The 18,641-nt window shown below is 29.4% G+C and overlaps 1 protein-coding gene across 1 annotated transcript; it reads right to left on the bottom strand.

Annotated features, from left to right (window-relative positions):
• Positions 1-3,543: 3,543 nt before the first annotated feature.
• LOC100165303 (ras GTPase-activating protein-binding protein 1) lies at positions 3,544-17,717 on the bottom strand. The gene is made up of 10 exons (XM_001946558.4): positions 17,301-17,717; positions 13,352-13,511; positions 12,921-13,221; positions 12,611-12,853; positions 11,710-11,914; positions 9,051-9,199; positions 8,812-8,980; positions 7,096-7,235; positions 6,885-7,028; positions 3,544-4,582 (listed from the first exon to the last, which is right to left on the bottom strand). Exons 2-10 carry the CDS (start codon positions 13,447-13,449, stop codon positions 4,349-4,351), a joined length of 1,683 nt encoding a protein of 560 aa, XP_001946593.1. The 5' UTR covers positions 13,450-13,511; positions 17,301-17,717; the 3' UTR covers positions 3,544-4,348.
• Positions 17,718-18,641: the final 924 nt, after the last annotated feature.

Raw genomic sequence — 18,641 nt, 5'->3', positions numbered from 1 at the left:
TTATATTAGCATTTTCTATATACGATAAAATTTTGAAAATAATTTGACTCTTTTTGAGCTGTGTACAGACATTGTAAGTTTTCAATTTTTTTAGTTTTTTTTTCTATAAATATCAATAAAGTTTTATCTGTTGGGCCAAAAAGTGTAAGAAATTAATATAAGGCTCTTGATACATTGTTACAATAGCAGTTGAAAAATATTAAAAATACATAGGCACAATTATTTTTTATAAGCATTTGAAGTTGAAATTTTGACAAAATTTATCAAATTTAAAATTGAATAATTATTTTGTAGTTAAAAATTTATAAAATGTTCAACTTTTGTATCTAAGAATTGAAAATTTACCACAGGATTCCACGTAAGTAATTTATTTTGTTACCAAAAAATCTAAAAAATACATTGACACAGTTTATTTTTATAGTCATTTTAAGTTCAAATTTGGACGAAATTACATATTAAAAACCTAGAATAACTCTTTTAGTTATTTTGTTGTGATTGTATAATATTATTCGTGGGTATACTTGAAATTTCTAAAGTATACTATTATGATAGTATCATGGTTTGTTATTGATGTATAACGCGTTATAAGTACCTAATAGATATTGTGATATGATTAATTTGGAATTTATTATAGGTAGGTACCTATTATATGTCAAGAATCACACATTATTTTAAAATATTCTTTCCTTTGCTTTAAATCTAAAAAGTTCTCGAGGTCTTCCATATTTCCCATGGTTTGGCCCCTTACTGGTCGCAAACTTTATTTACATTAGGGCGAAAAATGTCTAAGCGCGGTACTGGGATCGTGATTAGTTATCGTGGCGGGCAGTTTTTACTTTTTAAGGAGTTCGAAATAGGCAATTTTCAAATAGCAAATATGCGGGTCCTGTAAATGGGTGTGCAGCACCCAGCACGATTTAAGAGGGCGCGTTACATAGGCGCAAATTGACTAAATTTTTTGGGGGGACTCATGCCCCCCTCTCCATAGGCCATATTGCTTAGTACCATAGAATATAAAAATTAGTACTAATTACTAGATTTTGAACTGGGGGACTTGACCGACATTTGGGGGGACTAAGTCCCCCCCTATTTGCGCTAATGGCATTTATTACCAAAAAATACTTTTTTTTTTATAAGTTGCAGTCTTTGCTCCTAAAATAAATTTCACCAATATATTTATATAACTAAACTATTTGTAAACAAAAAAAAATTTTTCGAAAAATTTCGGCACCAAGTAATATAGGTACCTATGTTCCAAGTAACCCACTTATTTTTTACGGAAAATAAAAACAACCTTAAAAAATTTAAATAATATTATTTCCTAATTCTACTTAGCGATTAACACTAACACATTAGAAATTCTCTAATAAATAACAATAATTTGATTTTTGAAGCTGAAGTAACACTTTCGAAGCTATTAATTTAAAAGTTGAAAATTTGGATTTTTTTTATTAAATTATGGTTGTATCGCATGGCTTATTTATAAGAGATAACACATTTTCGATGATAACAAAACGTTTACCTAAGTTCCGAAAAATATTGTTGTGGAGACTGAATTTTATTTCCCTTATCTAGCATAAAATTAAACGCTGTTATAAAATAATAACACAATTGTTCCAAGTCACCCGGTTTGACGGTAACTTATAAACATTATAGGTATTAGTCTAATGTCAAAATTAAGTTAACATTTTTAACATATAAAAAAAAATTATCACACTGTACCACAATTTTGTTTTGTATCTTATTACCAAATTCACTGTGTATAATTATAGTTCTATGATTATAGGTATCCTAATATATTTACAACTTCCAAGATGTGACTATGTATACCACAAGATGATATTTTAACCGATGAAACACTATGTTTATTTTATTTATGTGTCTAACATAACGTTAAGAGGCTGTCAGCGCATTATTTGTTTTCTCTCCCTGGCTCACACGCAACATAATAATAATTTTTTCTATGTGCTTAGTAATCTTAGAGTAAAGTCACCCATGACAAAAAAGATAGAGAATAATACTTTTGAGGGAATGACATACCGAACTGTTTAAATATTGTCTCAAAACAATTTAAACATCATTTAAATTTACATTTTTTAAATGATTTTGAAAGTCGAATATAAAGCCAAATAATGATAAAATATAAAATCGATGTCATTCCCACAAAAATATTATTCTCTATCTTCTTTGTAATAGGTGCCTTTACTCTAAGATTACTTTAACGCGTAGAAAAAATGATTTTGCTTAAATGAGTTTTGTCTATGTTGCGCGTGGCTAGAGAGAGAAAACGAATTGCGCGCCGACATCCTATTAAGCATACTCAAATTCTTATAAAAACTTTACTTCTTTAAAGTATTCAATCTTAAAATCTTTCATACTTTACTTATAAATGATTCAGATGGCTATTTAGCTTATGTGATTGAAGTGCAATGGGACAACAATGCTCCTTTTGTATTTATAGTAGAATTACTACAATTCCACAACGCACAGGGAAGAACTTTATGTGTGTCGTAGCGTTTTTATTATTTGGATAACATTAATATAATTAAAGTTATTAGTTTGAGAACATTAAGTTTTTTTTTGCCTTTTTCGTTTAATTATTAAAAACTAATGGTAAGTGCTATAAAAAAAAACAAAAACGCTACGACACAGATTAGGTTCTTCCTTATGTGTTGTAGAATTTTAGTAATTCTACTATAAATAAAGAGGGACCATAGTTGTCCCGCGCTAAACAGTTTTTGCTATGTTGTGTATTTGTAAGATAGGGACATCGTATGCGGGTGTAGCTAGGAGCTCTTAAGTATAAATAGGAATTTGTTCAGTTCCTCATTCATTTAATGTCAAAAGGAACTCGTTCAATTCCTAGTTCCTATGAAAAAAAAACTCATTCTATTCCTCGTTCCTCATGGTTCATGAGTTATCAGTTATTATAATAATCAATAATCAGAACACCATCATATGTGAATAAAAAATTGGTAGTCTCACCTATTATTTTTTTTATAGATTAAAAATATGATAAGTAAACTAAATTTTTCTCCCCAAATGTTTTTTTTTAAGTTTTCAGAGAAGAAAAAAAGAATTATAATATTTACGTTCCCATTCCTTTAAAAAAATAATGGAATTTATTTCTTCATTCCTTCCTCTAAAAATGAATCAATTCCAGGAATCGTTTCTTTAAGAACGTGTTCCTTAACAACACTGTAGTGATTGTGATCCAAGTGTATTATTTAAAAAAGGTTAACCTTAATGATAAAATTGTATAACAAATGTAGTTCTAATATTTTAAAAGCCTATGGTATAAAAACAATTGTTTTTCTTTCAAAAACACAATTTGATAAAACAAAAAAATCATAAATATTATTGTAAAACAGCATACAATAACGTCTGTTTTATAGCAAAAGGAAAAAAATAAAATTTTAGATGTAAAAAATACTTGTTTTTTTTTTATTAAATTTGTTTTACGTTAAAATGAACATTTTTTTTCACAAAAAAAAAAAATTAGAAAAGAATAGGAATATTTTTTAAAAAAATGGAGGGCGGTGGTATAAATCATAATATATTATACTGACATCATAAAATCTTCATTGTAATTCCTATTGTCAAGGAAGCCCTACTAAATAACTGATAGCCTATTTTTAGTCTTATCAAAATTACATAAATGGGCATTGTACTTAAGCGTTGTTGCTGGAATTCAGCACTTATGTACATCATATAAAATATACAACTAAATTACAAGGTTTAGCATTATTAAAAAAAAAAAAAAATTATAATAATAATAATAATAATAATAAATTAAGGAGATAGTTGAAAATAGTTTAGATTAGGTAGAAAATAACCTAATCTATGTATTTATATATAAAACAGAATGATTAAAAAAAGTTATTAATTGAATTTGTATAAATTTTTTTTTTTAATTCATCCTGTTTTAAAATATATTATATTTTTACAAAACAAATAATTATGATTTTAATTTAGGTGAAGAATAAATGACTTATTTTAAATAAAAACAATACTTATAGTATTTGTGAACTGAAAAAAGATATTTAAAACAATGTTGAAAAAGTTTGCTTGACTAGGTTTGCGATTCAATACATGACATATGATTTATATTTTATGGACAAGTCAATACTTTGAAGTATAACACTATAAAAATGGATACATAGTAGGAAGTAGATTCATAAATGCAGAGGAAATACAATTTGAAGCTACCTAGAAAAAAAACAGTATAAAATTGTAGTCTCTCTTAAATTCTGAACAGCGTCTTTATTAGGGATTTTTCTGGTCATCTTGAGTATTTATTGAAGTTCTTTTTTTTAAATATACTTAATTTTTATTATTATTATTACTATTAATTTTGACGCCTAAAGTTGTTGTTTCTAGGTCCATCATTCTGGTTCCTATTGAAACCTCCACGATTGTTGCCAGCACGCATACCACCACGACCTAAACCACCACCACTACCACCACCACTACTACCACCACCGCCGGCGCCACCATCTGAATTCACCATTGAACTTCTGGACTTGTTTTTCTTTTCTTCAACATTCAACTTGATGCCATTTTCACCAGGAAGCATGATAGGCTAAACAAAAATAAATAAATATATTTTAATCATTTACTTATTTTTATTAAAAAAATATCCACCATATAACGAGTTATAATAATATAGTAATTAAATAATTTAAGTATTAAAAAATGTCTAAGACAGTATCACAACTACAAGCATTTCAAATGTATGTAAGAGGTCACCATTTCATTTCGACCACATGGAATATAATAAAAAAATTACACTTACATTCAATAAAATACTTATACTACCTAAAAAGGTGGGATCAGGAAAGGAATAATACCTATTATTAAATTAGTAAAAATGTTAAGAGGCGAGCCACAGTTTGCTGATCCCTATTATATATTAAGGTTTGAATAAAAAATAAGATGTACTTAATAGTTTATTTTCATCATATTTTGCTTGAATAATATGTTACTGTTATCTAATATTAATGCAAATTTATAAAAGTGAATTAACAATTTATTTTGTATTTTTTTATACATAGGGTGATTTTTTTAATAAAGACTACCTATTATTTCAACAAATATCAATGTTTTTCATATTTTCTAAGTTATACTTTTTTATTGGTAAAACAAGCTAACAATACACCCTCTGATGGAAACAATTTGTACCTTCCTATTCAGAAAGCATAGATATAATTTTATAAAGGTTATTTTACTTTTTATAATAAATTAATTTTGCTATGGAAACTTTATACACTATTACAACAAACTGTATAGGTAAGTACAATTTCTACTAATATTATGAAATACACTTAAATTAACATCACTTAAGACAAAATGTAGGGAAAATAAATACCATCTCTCGATTCTACGTAGAGGGAACCCCCATAACCATCAATACGATAGGCGTCGACCGCACTCCCATTGTTAATGTGTTTTGCCAATGGAGGGTTATAAAATAGAAAGACCGTTATGACTAGGGCTCGGAAGTTGTAGGAGCTAAAAAATGTAAAATATGCATGAAAAAATTGAAAAATATGCATTAAAAATGTTAAATTTGCAAAATATGCATTTTCAATTTTCAATTTTTTTAACTCGCAATTGTATACCTATTCAAATTTCTATTTCTATCTAATTAGCTAGGTCTACTATAAATTGAGATCATACAGAACAATATGCAATTCCTACAACTTCCGAGCAATACAGATAAGTATTTCGGCATACTATAGCATAGTAAGACAGATACAACTCGTGTGGCGTCCTCTTAATGCCAAAGATTTTGTATAATATATTTTACAAACAATTTGTGTATCAATATATTGGAATATTGATGGATAATTTTTTTATCGTTATTGCAAAAAAAAAAAAAACCATAAAAATACCCAAAAATATATTGTTGAAGAAAGCTAATATTTATTTTTAATATTTTTTATGGAACAGAAAACTCCTAAAGAAGTATAACTTCATTCGCGCATGCTTGCAATATGCACAATTTAGATATATCTTTAATCGTGGTAGCAGTAAAAAGATTAAAAGAATCATAAGTATAATAAAAACGTGTTACATGTGAGATTCTCAAAAATGCATTGAGTAAACTTTACACATTTTAATATATACATATTTCTGTGAAACGTGACAACAATAATTTTTTTTTTCACAAAAGCGTTTGAATTTAATGACTATAACATATTATAATTTCACTAAGCCCTCCTAAGCCAAAAGGCAATAAGCAACAATGTAGTAGTTTTGAGGAAAATAACTTTTTCCTGTAGAATCTAATAACGCTCATGGATAAACTCTAAGATACCTCTTAACACCTCAAAATGCATATACATACTTTTAGGTTAGAGGTGTCAAGCATTAATATTATTGTTTACAGTGGGAAAATGCAGTATGAGCATATTTATTAATAGCATAACCATGAAATAATATAATATAATCATGGTCGATGGGCTAAACCACAATTACAGAATTAATAATAATCATAATGTTAACAGCAGGGTCTTCCAAGACCGTGGTTAACAGCGTATGTTTATAAATTATTATAAGATATGATAATATGATATTGTGTGATACGGCTTGAAAATGATCATCAATACTAAACGAAAAATACCGTATTTGAGCCAATACTAAGCAAAATTACCTTATACTGTGTCAGTCACTGCCTGTTTGCTTAGTATCGTTCATATAAATGTAAATATCTATTGCATTTACGGTATTTTTGCTAAGGAATCAAAAAGTTTGCTTTAAATAACGAAAACTTAAAAATAATACCCATTTTTCAAATTTTGTCGCTTACTGCCTTTTGGCTTAGGAGGGAATACCTATATGTAATTGTATTCATTTATGTATTTAACAAACTTTAAACTTACTCGACTCTTTAATACTTTATGTGCCGTATCTATACTTTCAAAAATGACAAAACCAAAGTTGCCATTCATAGACGGATCACCAGTTTTGCTGCCACCCTTCATTATCCGTACATCCAACAAATTACCAAACTTTTCGAATAAGTTCTAAAATGATTATTATTATTAAAACAAGATATTAATGAATTATATTTAAATAGATGTAGGTACATACACGTAAGTCACTTTCTTGAACCTCGGGAGGGATTTTTCCAATGAACAATTGTTGTTCATCAGATTGGAACATACCATTGTAAGACCCTGATTGGTTACCTCTGTTAATCCTCGGGTCGTTACCAGGACCACTGTTGTATCCTATATAAAATTAACAATAACAATACAAATGTTAAGAAGATGCCGAATCAGTGTGACATGTTGTCTCCTTTGTAAGAACGTATTCAAAACACGTAACAGCAAATTTAGATTCAGAAGAAAAAAATGTTGTATTGTTAGTTTTCATATTTTCAAATTATCCTATTAAATATATATCCTATTTATTAAATTTAAAGGTTAGAATATAATCCAGGACACTAGTAGGCTTTAATTTTTGAAAGATCTTAATACTGTTATAACTAATCTTTAAGTCCGTTATCTATATTAATATATAAAATGATAGCGTTTGTTTGTATGTTCGGGATAAACTCCAAAACTACTTATTCAATCGTCGTGCAGTTTTTTTTTTTATTAAAGAATACATCACAGAGGTTTTAGGCATACATTTAGTCCGATTAAGTTAATAAATAATTAGTTATTATTAATTAAAATAAACGTATAAATTGTATACCTATATATATTATTATAAATATTGAGCAGCACGGCGGCTCGCGGGTTTCCAGCTACCTGTAATCTGACCTTTTTTCTTTTGTGTGTTTTATCGGTAAGTAGATATGAATAATTGTTCCGAGAAGTAAAATTCAACAATTTATATTATACTATATGTATCTATCTATATATATTCCTTTGGACGTGGAATCATGCGTGAACGGCTGCACCGATTTCGTTAATTCTTTTTTTGTTGTATTCATAATTGTCAGAAGGTCCTCTAACTCTGAAGTAAGATAATTTTAAGCAAATCCACCCGAAAAGTAGGAAATCTGAATGTAGGTGCCATCTATCCAATAAGAAAAGTAACTAAATAATAATATATTTTTGTTTATTGTATGGTTGCTATTGCCTATTGGTCATGATTAAATAATGAAAATAAGTTTAGACCTGTAGCTTTAAAGCAGATAGCTTAGTAAAAAAGGTATTCCCAAGACTAATTTTTCGAAACATGCACATCGTAATATCAACATATCAACTATTAATAAAAAATTGTAATTATGTACGCACTTCGGAGGGTCTACCTGAAAACATTTAACACACTACGTGTATCACGCATACAAAACATACAAGAGCGTCTCTCGGCTAATTATATATTCATGATAGATGCAAAAGTTTTGAACATCATACACCAAATATTAAATAAACGAATTGAACAAAGTTTGAATCATGTATAGAGTTGGTACTTATTTTAACAAACAATAAAGTGAACAGGATCAGCTATTATAATATATTTACAATCAATGCGTTTTTAAGTCCTTGAAATTATACGTTTAAGTTATAATATCGCCAATGTATTTCACCTTAAACATATCATCGTCCGAAGGCAAAATAAACAACCAATCACGAGCGAAGCAGTGACAGGTCGGCTAATTATGAATAAATAAATACACTTTAAAATTTAAATATCAATAAAAACCTATAAAATGCTGTTCTTGATAATATTCTTGCCTATACATTTGGTAGTAGGTCAATTTACTAATATTAAAGCTAACAACAATACGTCTGTGATAAAATTAACAAAAAACTAAAATGCATCACAATAATAATAATAATAAAAATTACAAACCATTTTCACGATTGTTAAAAGAATTTCTGCTAGGTCTATCATTCAAATTTCTTCCACCAACTCCACCACCTCTACCATTATAGTTGTTTCTCACATTTCTATTAACATTGCCTCTCTGCTCATACTGGTTATTAGGGAAGGCATTGCTTGAATAATCATTATTTCGAACCTAATTGGAAAGAGAATGTATTTAATTGTGGAGAATTAAATATAAATGAAAAATATAAACAAAAATATACCGGTGAAGTTGCTTTAGGTAAAGGCGATGAGTAATTTTGTGTCTGTACAGAAACTGGTGGAGGGGCTTCAGTATGAGTCTCTGTTGATCGTCCACCTGATTTAAAGAGCTGTGCATATAATGGTTTTGGTTGATCTCCAGGTGAAACAGCTAAAAATTAATAAAACATTTTATAATTTTATACAATTATTTAATACTAGTTGTAAAACTAGACTTGACCTGGGCAAAAAATGAGCAAATATACAATATAGCACTATAAGGTGTTTCTCAGGGTTTAACCTCAGTTCACAGGTAAATTGGTGTTAGAGTACCTTGTGAAATAATACTGAAAGTCACAGATTGGATTTGGCACTTGGTATATATTTTTAACATATTTAACTATTCTCTAAATAACTTTTCTGATATCTCTAAAAACAATCTCTGAGATTTTTTTCAAAATCATTGCATAGTTTTTAAGTAAAAGAGCTACAAACATACATCTACTTTAAGATATAGTTTCTTTAATTGAAGCCATGTAAATGCCACAATTTATAAACAATCTACCATCGACAATCTCAAAAGTTCATGTGTACATTTTGTAAAATCCTTTCTTAGTGGGTCTTTAAATCATAAAATGAAACTACTAACGAAATATCATACTCATAGCCTCAGCGATTCTGGGCTGGGTGATGATGAATCAGTCAGGACAAGTTCTTTAATATATTCCAGACAGCATTTTGTAATGATAATATTATAATAACGGTATACTAATATTATTCGTGATTATAATGTTATAATATTATTAAACAAAAAATTGCTACATGATAATAGATTATAATCAGAGCATATTTTTTATTTTAGAATTAAAATTATCAAAAGGTTAGAAGTTACCATCAACCAATAAATCAAATAAATAAATTATGGTTAGATTTATTCTACTTCTATTTAAGTATACAAGTAATTTTATAGTTAACTGTAAATAATGGTTTATCAATAATAGATTATTTATGACTACATATATTCATGATTTATAGATTTTTAGTCATTATTATTTGTTTGATAAATTATTAGTTATTAGTTTATTATAACTCTTGAATAGAGCAATAAACTGACAATTTAGTTGAATTTACACAATATTCTACCATTTATACCATAGACAATTTCTTTTAGTTTTATGTAACAACTCTAATTCTTGTTAGCTATTTAGGAATAAGAAAAAAAAATAAGACCAATAAAATACAAATTTTTTATGTAAATAATATAATATCTATTGAATAACTTATTGGTTATTGCGAATACCAAAGATTGTCAGGTATCAAGACTCGATTATCATTTAGGTCTTATTGTAGAAATTTATATTTTTGTAACATTCCATTTCTACGGAAAGACTCACATAAAATAAAATATAATCGACAGAATATACCATTATCACAATTCAATTCACTGCCAAATGTGTAAGTGTAATGTGTATGTCTAACCTCGAGGTTAAAGATAGGACTGCATGAACACTATTGGATGTAATCAAAAATAATATTAAAATAGGCACGACCACATCGTCCCCGTTCATGCAAAACACACCAAGTCCAAAAACATGAATCAGCTTTTGCAATTTTTTCAAACTTTAAATGTATACCATATGTAACCGAATTGTTTTCTTTCTTTTTTTAATTGAGTTTCCCTTAAGGGAAATAGCTGTTTATGAGTAGTAGTAAATAATATGACACTGTGAAATTTATAGTTCTTATTATTGTTAAAATACAAATTTCTAAGTCAATTTTTGGACTTAGTGTACTTTGCATCAACGGGGACGATATTATATTCGGATTCTTAGCGTGGTTATAAAACAGAAGAATTAGAAAAGGCTGGTTTTAATCACCTAACAGTTAACCACACACAACTTTGTAGTTCCGACAGCAGGTGCTCAGTGCTTACACACAGAATATAACAGTTGTGGATCTGCTAAATGGCGAATCAAATAATATAGGGGAACATCTTGTCGGCATCTCAATAGCTATTTCGTCGCCATTATGCCAAAACTGGTCAAGTGTTAAAAGTGACCAAGGGAAATAACATGTTTAAATGTTTTATCTTGTCCCTATTAATATACGAAAAAAAGTGACCAAGTGATATAATAAATAGTTTTTTTTTGACGATTTAGTTGAGTTTAAGTGGCATTAAGCTCTTCAAACAGATGATCCTTTCTATAGGCAAAATTAGGGAGGGGGGCTTAGTGACTGAGTTTCATCCGTAGCCTCTCCAGATTTTTTAATCATATTTTAGTTTAAAATATTAATTATCAGGGTTTATGCTGCTGAAACAATTTTAGCCCCCCCCCAGAAAAATGTGCCAAGTTGTGCCTATATTCCTTTCGTCGAAAAACTAACCAATACCATCACAACATTTTCCACCTCGTGTGAATTATTAATTTTATCAATTATATGAAATATTATTTTATTTTTAATTCAATTATATCAAAATCAATATTGTATTATACTTTAACTATTGTTGGTAGTCACGATAACCAATAAATACCTATATAAATATAAATATCTTAATATGGTATCAGTATATTATTACTCATATAAATAATAAATAGAATTTATTATTCCTTCCATAAGTCTAAACACAATTAGACTTAATAAATTTTAACTTTAACTTAGATCTAGAATAAAATATTATACCTTCAGTAATCGGTATATCCTTCTTAATAGGTTCTTGATTTTCTTTTATATCCACATTATGATTTGTAGGTTCTTCTTGATGCTGAATTTTAGGTTGTTCTGTCAATATTTGGGTTTGGTTGTATGAAGGTTGAGTTCTAGACACATTATTACTGGGGGGTAGTACAGTAGGCGTCGAATTTTGTACTGGAGCAGTAACAGTTGGCTAAAAAATATTATATACGTAGATTGTTATAATATTTTTAAATGTCTACTAAACAAATAAACTAAATAAAAATGTATGAATTATTTTAATAATAATCAACTCATATAATCTGTAACTTTTTTAATTTAAGATTAATTTTCTCAATTAAATTTTTTTTGCAAAATGTAGTTTTATAAATTTAAAAATATTTAAAATTTAATTTAAGCTGAAAATACTGGTTAAATATTAACTTTAAAAATTATTTTGTATTATTATTTTTTTTTTTTAATAAAAATAAAATAAATGTGTAAGTACTCTACTTTGAATATTTTTTTAGTGTTGGAAAAATAAATATGAAAACTAAATTTGTAATTATAAAATTACTAACAAAAATACCAAATTAAGGAAAGTTGGAATTTAGTAATATGTATGTAGGAAGTTTTAAAATAATAAAGCTAATTAAAAGTGAAGTTCTTATGTATAGTGCTGCACACTTCTACAAAAGCTTGCACACCAATCTAAAAAAGAAAATCGATATCAGAGCAACCCCTAGTCAAGTGTCACTAAAGGATGACTTCTTACTAAAATAATTCATGTATATATATATATATATATATAAATCACACATTTGTACAATAAGTAAACAGAGATTGTGTATAATTAATAATTAAATTGTGTGTAAATAATAATAAAAAAAATGTTATGTTCTCAACTTACAATATGTTGTTGAACTTGAACAGGGATTTGCTCAGGCAGCAACTGCTGTACTGGGACCGAAGTAGGTATGACATTCAAAGCAACTCCATTTAAAGTCTGTCCTTGAGTTGTAGTATTGTAATAATTTACTTGATGCTGAGGTTGTTGAGTGACAGGAGATTGTTCAACTTCCCCGTTTTCTTCACCATCTGATTGTCCAGAATCTGCTTCATCATTCACATCATCTTCATTAAACATCACATCCTAGAACATATCACAATATTTTTATTAAGGAACATAATATTTATTGCTTAGTTGTATAGTTAAATACCTGATAACGAAAAATGTCATTATGAACATAATACTTCTTAGGGGACTGAGCTGCCAATACAAACGTTTGAGCAAAACGACGCATTGGTTGCCCACAGTTAGATAATTCACCAGTGACGTGGACAACCACACCATTTCCAAGAGTATTCTGGGAATCAACTTGTAAGATCTTAGCATGACAGTCACGAAAATTCAATTCTTGAACTCGTTTATGAATATCTTTTTGGCCAATACTGGGAGTCATGTCCCTGCTATATGGTTCCAAACCTCCATGAACAAAATATGAATCGCTACTATAGAATCTAAACAAATATCACAGTATCACTATAATATTGCATTGTGTTTTTAAGTGTACATAATTAAGCATTGTTATAAAATACTTAACCATATACCTATATTCAGTAATAATAAGATATTATTTTTAATAATTACCTATGCATGTAATGAGGGGATTGATTCAACATAGTATAATATTGACGGACAAATTCACGTCCCACACTCTGTGGGTTTGGGCAACTGTCAGCAACCATTTTTATCAATTGATATTTAGGTACTCAAAGGTAGTTGAGCATCAAAACTTGACCAAGAAATCCTAAACAAACAAAAAAACATCATAAGTTTTAACACACGCAATTTAGTCAATTAAACCTGTATAAAATAAAACATTTTAGTAAATATATTTTAAAATTATTTTCTATACTCCGTGCCACCAGAGAAGTAACCCGTGTCCAGACCAAATTTCGATTGAATCCACACCTATTTTACATGTCAACATTGCACGATCCCGGCAGTCAACGGTTAACAACGTATTATAGTAATATTATTAGTACCTATGTATCATGTTGTAAAGTGGGGAGGGAAATGGGGCCTCGGAACAGTCGCTGCTGAGCATTGTAGAGCAGTGAGCGTTTATTCTCAGGATTATAACCAACTGGTCAGCGATATGCAATGACACGTTTCTAGTTCCTATGTCAAAAGTATAATAAGGTATTTTGAAATTATTAAGACATTTAATGTGTAACACTCATTTTTACATAACTTAACATAACATTTTAATTTTATTATTTATATAAGTCAGTACGCTTATTATTAATAGTTGTAGTTAATTATCAGTAGAACATCAGAGGACGCCATACCCGGATGCCTTGTCTTCGTCTTACAAACGCATAACATACCAAATTATACGTTCTGAATAATTTATATAACTCTGTTTAATTTAATAGTGAATTTACCTATTGACAAATTTAGAAGTAAGAATATTATCTAAACAATGTAGTTTTTTTTTATATTTCAATTTTAAAGCGAGTTATGAGCATTTTAAAATGTACAAATAATTTATTATAATGAAGAAGACTACTGTTGAATAATATTAATTACAATTATTAAATGCGATACTTAGTACCTATTTGAATTATAGTGATTCTTGAAGGATTAAAAATTGAAATCACCTACAGCACTTTTATACTACCCAATGTATATACACTCCGTTCCTTGAGAGAATGTGGTCACATACAACTAGTGCCGAGGAATGGGAATTTGGGTGGTTATATGTGTTTTGGTTTGTTTGCAACCACGTTTTTCACATCAAACAAAGTATAAGACATTAAAACTTCAGAGGATTTATTTTCTCTTTTTGACCCATGTGCACATAAAAAATTTGAGTTCTATAAACCAACCAAGTGTGTTTGTAGCTTTAATACCTTTAGTACTTTTATTAGAGTGATTTGACATATTATCAAACTTAGTTATGAGGATGTCAGCGCAATATTTGTTCTCTCTCTGACCCACGTCAAACATAAACATAACTAGTGATGAACACTATCGAGTTTTTACTATTTAATTATTCGATTATTTTATAAACTATCAAATTCGGTAAATAATATCGAAAAATCACTCTATTGATTTTTTAAACTCGATAGTCAAAACTAGTTGGTACCGGACATCCAGTCGTGTATTACTATTTACCACCGAATGAAAACTATCGGTATTTAAAACCAGTCGGTGCAAGACGTGTGCAACTACCAAAAGAAAACTATTGAGTGAATAACTCGATAATTTTTCAAAAAAATCTATGGTTAATAATATCTATTCAATCAAAAAATCACTCGGTTTTTTTTTAAACTATCAAATGACAATCAATTGTACAAACTATTTAGTAGTGCACATCATTAGACAAAACAAATTTGCGCAGAATCATTTTTCACTCGATTTTTCCTATGTTTATAAGTAATTTTAGAGTAAAATCCCATATTACAAAAAATATATAGAATAATATTTTTGAGGGAATGACATATCGATTTGTCTAAATATTGTTTAAAAACAATTTAAATTAAAATTTTTTTTTGTTTATTTTGAAAGTTGAATACAAAGTCAAGTAGCAGTAAAATATAAAATTGATATGTCTATGTTGCCAGTAGGCCAGAGAGAGAAAACAAATAGTGTGTTGACATCCTCTAAGAAAATTAGGTATCTGTGTTCTTCAGTTTTGATTTTTTCATGATATTTCAATTTTTTATGTAAATGATGACTAGGTAGGTTAATACCTATGTGAAATGTTACAATTTACAAAGGAAAAATTTCTGTAAGAGCTTTTTTTAAAAAAAAGTATCATAAACGTAAGAACACAGATGCTCTTAACTTTAAGTTTAATAATAGGTTATTACACTCTAATACTAAAGCTAACAATACAAGATTAGTTCTGCTAAAAGTAAATATGATAATATGTTGCTTAAGGGTAGAAGAGAAAACTCCTTAGAAAACAAATCGGTAGTGGACTGACACCCTCTAAACCACTTCTAAAACAGTTAAGACTAAGGGTCAGTTGTACCATCTCTGATTAAAGTTAACCAGAGTTTAATCGGCCGAATTTGCCTGGTTCAATAGCTTAATCGAAGTTTAACCGTAGACGGTACAACTGGCCCTAAGGCACAAAAAAAAAAATCCAGATCATAGTTAACAGAGATATTTATTATATTATATAGTTTATAATTTATATTCTGCTTTGTAGACTTGTATTATAAAGAATGAAGATGGTCTTTGGTAGGAAAATAGGTACATAAATAACGAGGGGTAAACACCTTGGGGGTAATCAGTGTACACAAGATGATGGTAATCATGGGTAATCATAATTCATAGGTATAATCATTGAAATCAGTAATCTGGTGTACAAACTTTCTGTCAGGTATTTACGCCTCGATAAATAACTGAAATAACTTAATGAATTTGTAACAGAGATTCTAACAAACCAATTCCTAATTAACTTGAGTTAAAATTTGTACTTCTGAAATTATTTGGCTAGTAAAATTCCTAACTTAAAGCCATTGCAGATAAATAATATTAAATTAATTCCAAAAAAAAAAAAATTCAAGAGCTATTTGAACATCATGCACTATTAAACTAAACAGTTTTGTATTTATTATTTGAATATTATCTATGGATATTTATTGATAGCCACAGCCAAGATATAACAAATAGTTTGTGGTAACTGAAATATCCATTGTATATTTGCCTTTCAAAGGCTATTCATAATGAGTATTTTATATAAAATATCACAACAATAATAACTATAATACTATGTAATTAATAAAATGTAATTCATGAAAATTACTAAATACCTATTTAGGTACTGGGATATTGATTTCATTATAAATGGTTTTAACATTAATTTATAGGATTAGGAGGCATAGGTGTATCATTAAATATATGTAATAGTATTTTAATTATGGTATGCACTATGAATCATTAATTTGTTGTCATTCAAATTGATTATCAATATTTAAAAGTAAACTTAAAAAACTCATGTAGGTTTGGTGTTTACCAAAAATACCAACATTTTGTAGAAATCGGTTAAGTAACAAAAATATGATAATTATAGGAATCATTGCAGGTTTGGGAAAGCAAAATGTTATGTTAGTGCCAGACTTTGAGCATGCCTAAAACTACCTAATATCAAAATAGATAGATAAATGGATAAATACGAATGATAAGGTCCGGGTGACGCTAAATCAACAATGACAATTCATGTGATGTACAGAACAATGAGAAACTGTTTAGAGTAATAAAACTGAGTAAGCTGCAACGGCTTCCGGCCGAATTGGTTTGGACCCGGCGAACTCAAAAGGACGTTGTTAAGCACGGGATGGCGCAGGGATGAGGCGGCGGTCATTGAACAACAAAAATTGAAAAAGCGGTTTCACCTGTCGGCAGGTAGGAACTGTAAGCGACGGTCAACATGCGGTCGTCGACGGACGGCGGCCGCGGACAGAAGGTCCGCGGCGCACATGTGCCCACCGGACGACGATGCCAAAAATGCAACAATAACAACAATAATAATAATAATAATAACAACGACGACAACGACGGAAACTACATGAGTACTTACGGTTTTTTTTAAACGGAACCGACGGCGGCGTGCGATCGTAAACGTGCGCCAAACCAATCGAAAAACGGGGTAAACTGTTGAGACGACTACGGCGACGCAGACTACAACAAACTGAGGTGTCTTACGCGCGTGGAGCGATGACTATGCGAGAATCAGTGAGAACTATGGGATATAATAATTTTGGATTGCGGCGATTTGTTGTATTCGCAGAACAAGCGTGAATATCTTGGCGTCGGACTTGAAAACCGATGAGCGGACTCGGTTCGTCGTGCTTGCTTGTGCGACGGGCGCGAAAAGCGAAAAAATAATCTGTAAGTGAAAAGATAGCGACGGCGTTACGAGCTGCTGAGGTTGGATTGGTGGCTCTTTCGGCTTTCCCTTGAAGAAATCAACACAAAAAGAAAAAAAAATAATAATAAGAGAATAGAAATCCCTTAGCGACGTCTCCGTCGTCAGCCGTCGGTCCGGGTCGCCGGTACCGCCACCCGGCCCTCACCAATCACGGAGCGCAGTGCATCCAACACACTGGACGGCCGGTACCAACTGATCAGTCATCTTCGGCAGCGGACGACGCGGTATTTAAATTCGTAAAATAAAATAATAATAGGTAATAGGTGTAGACGTGCAGTATTTACATTATTTTATATTTATAAACTATAGTCTATTATAGTGGCATCACTTCAGTTTTTGATAAACTAGTAATAGTGCAATCTAGCCGGCCGTGAAGAAGATGAATTCGGAACGGGTTGACCGTAATCAAATCGTTAAAAAAAGTCCAAGCTGACCTACCTCCCGCCTCTAATAAATACACTACTACATGTCTGCATCCATCCAACCAACGTATAACATAGTAAGTATATACTATATTTTGAATACATGTTTAGTTTAATTATATAATGTTTTAAAAATTAAATTTGAGTAAAAAAGTAAAATTTATACAAGAATAATATGTAGGTAGGTACTATTTTGAATTGATGATCATTTTTATACGTTATAGATGACTTATAGTTATAATGAGTCGCCAACAAAATGTACATAATTATTATCATTTCATTTATACATTTTTAATAGGAAAATATAAGTTATATATTATCAGAATTCACTTAAAATGTAAAAAAATAGATTTTGTGGGGAGATCAGCATTTTTTTTTACATATTTGTATGTTTAAAAATTTTAATTAAATTTATAAGCTACCTTTGAATTATGATTTTCAAGGTATAAGAATTTCTAAAAATATCCGACTAAAATGTATTTTTTGTCACGCCTGCCCCGAAAGTTTATTTTTTTTATGACGGTAGAAGCATTGGAAAGCTACCTTTTCCCTTTCAGCGGACGGTAAA

This window comes from Acyrthosiphon pisum, chromosome A2, assembly GCF_005508785.2.
Source record: "Acyrthosiphon pisum isolate AL4f chromosome A2, pea_aphid_22Mar2018_4r6ur, whole genome shotgun sequence".
NCBI lineage: Eukaryota > Metazoa > Arthropoda > Insecta > Hemiptera > Aphididae > Acyrthosiphon > Acyrthosiphon pisum.
This window is presented reverse-complemented; position numbering and strand designations above follow the sequence as displayed.

Bases quoted from the DNA above. Each gene is read 5' to 3' on its own strand.
- LOC100165303 (XM_001946558.4), bottom strand. From the start codon at position 13,449: ATGGTTGCTGACAGTTGCCCAAACCCACAGAGTGTGGGACGTGAATTT. The intron at 9,200-11,709 runs GTATAATATTTT...ATTAATTTTTAG, and splicing joins GGATATACCGATTACTGAAG to CTGTTTCACCTGGAGATCAA. The intron at 8,981-9,050 runs GTATATTTTTGT...CTTTCCAATTAG, and splicing joins TACCTAAAGCAACTTCACCG to GTTCGAAATAATGATTATTC.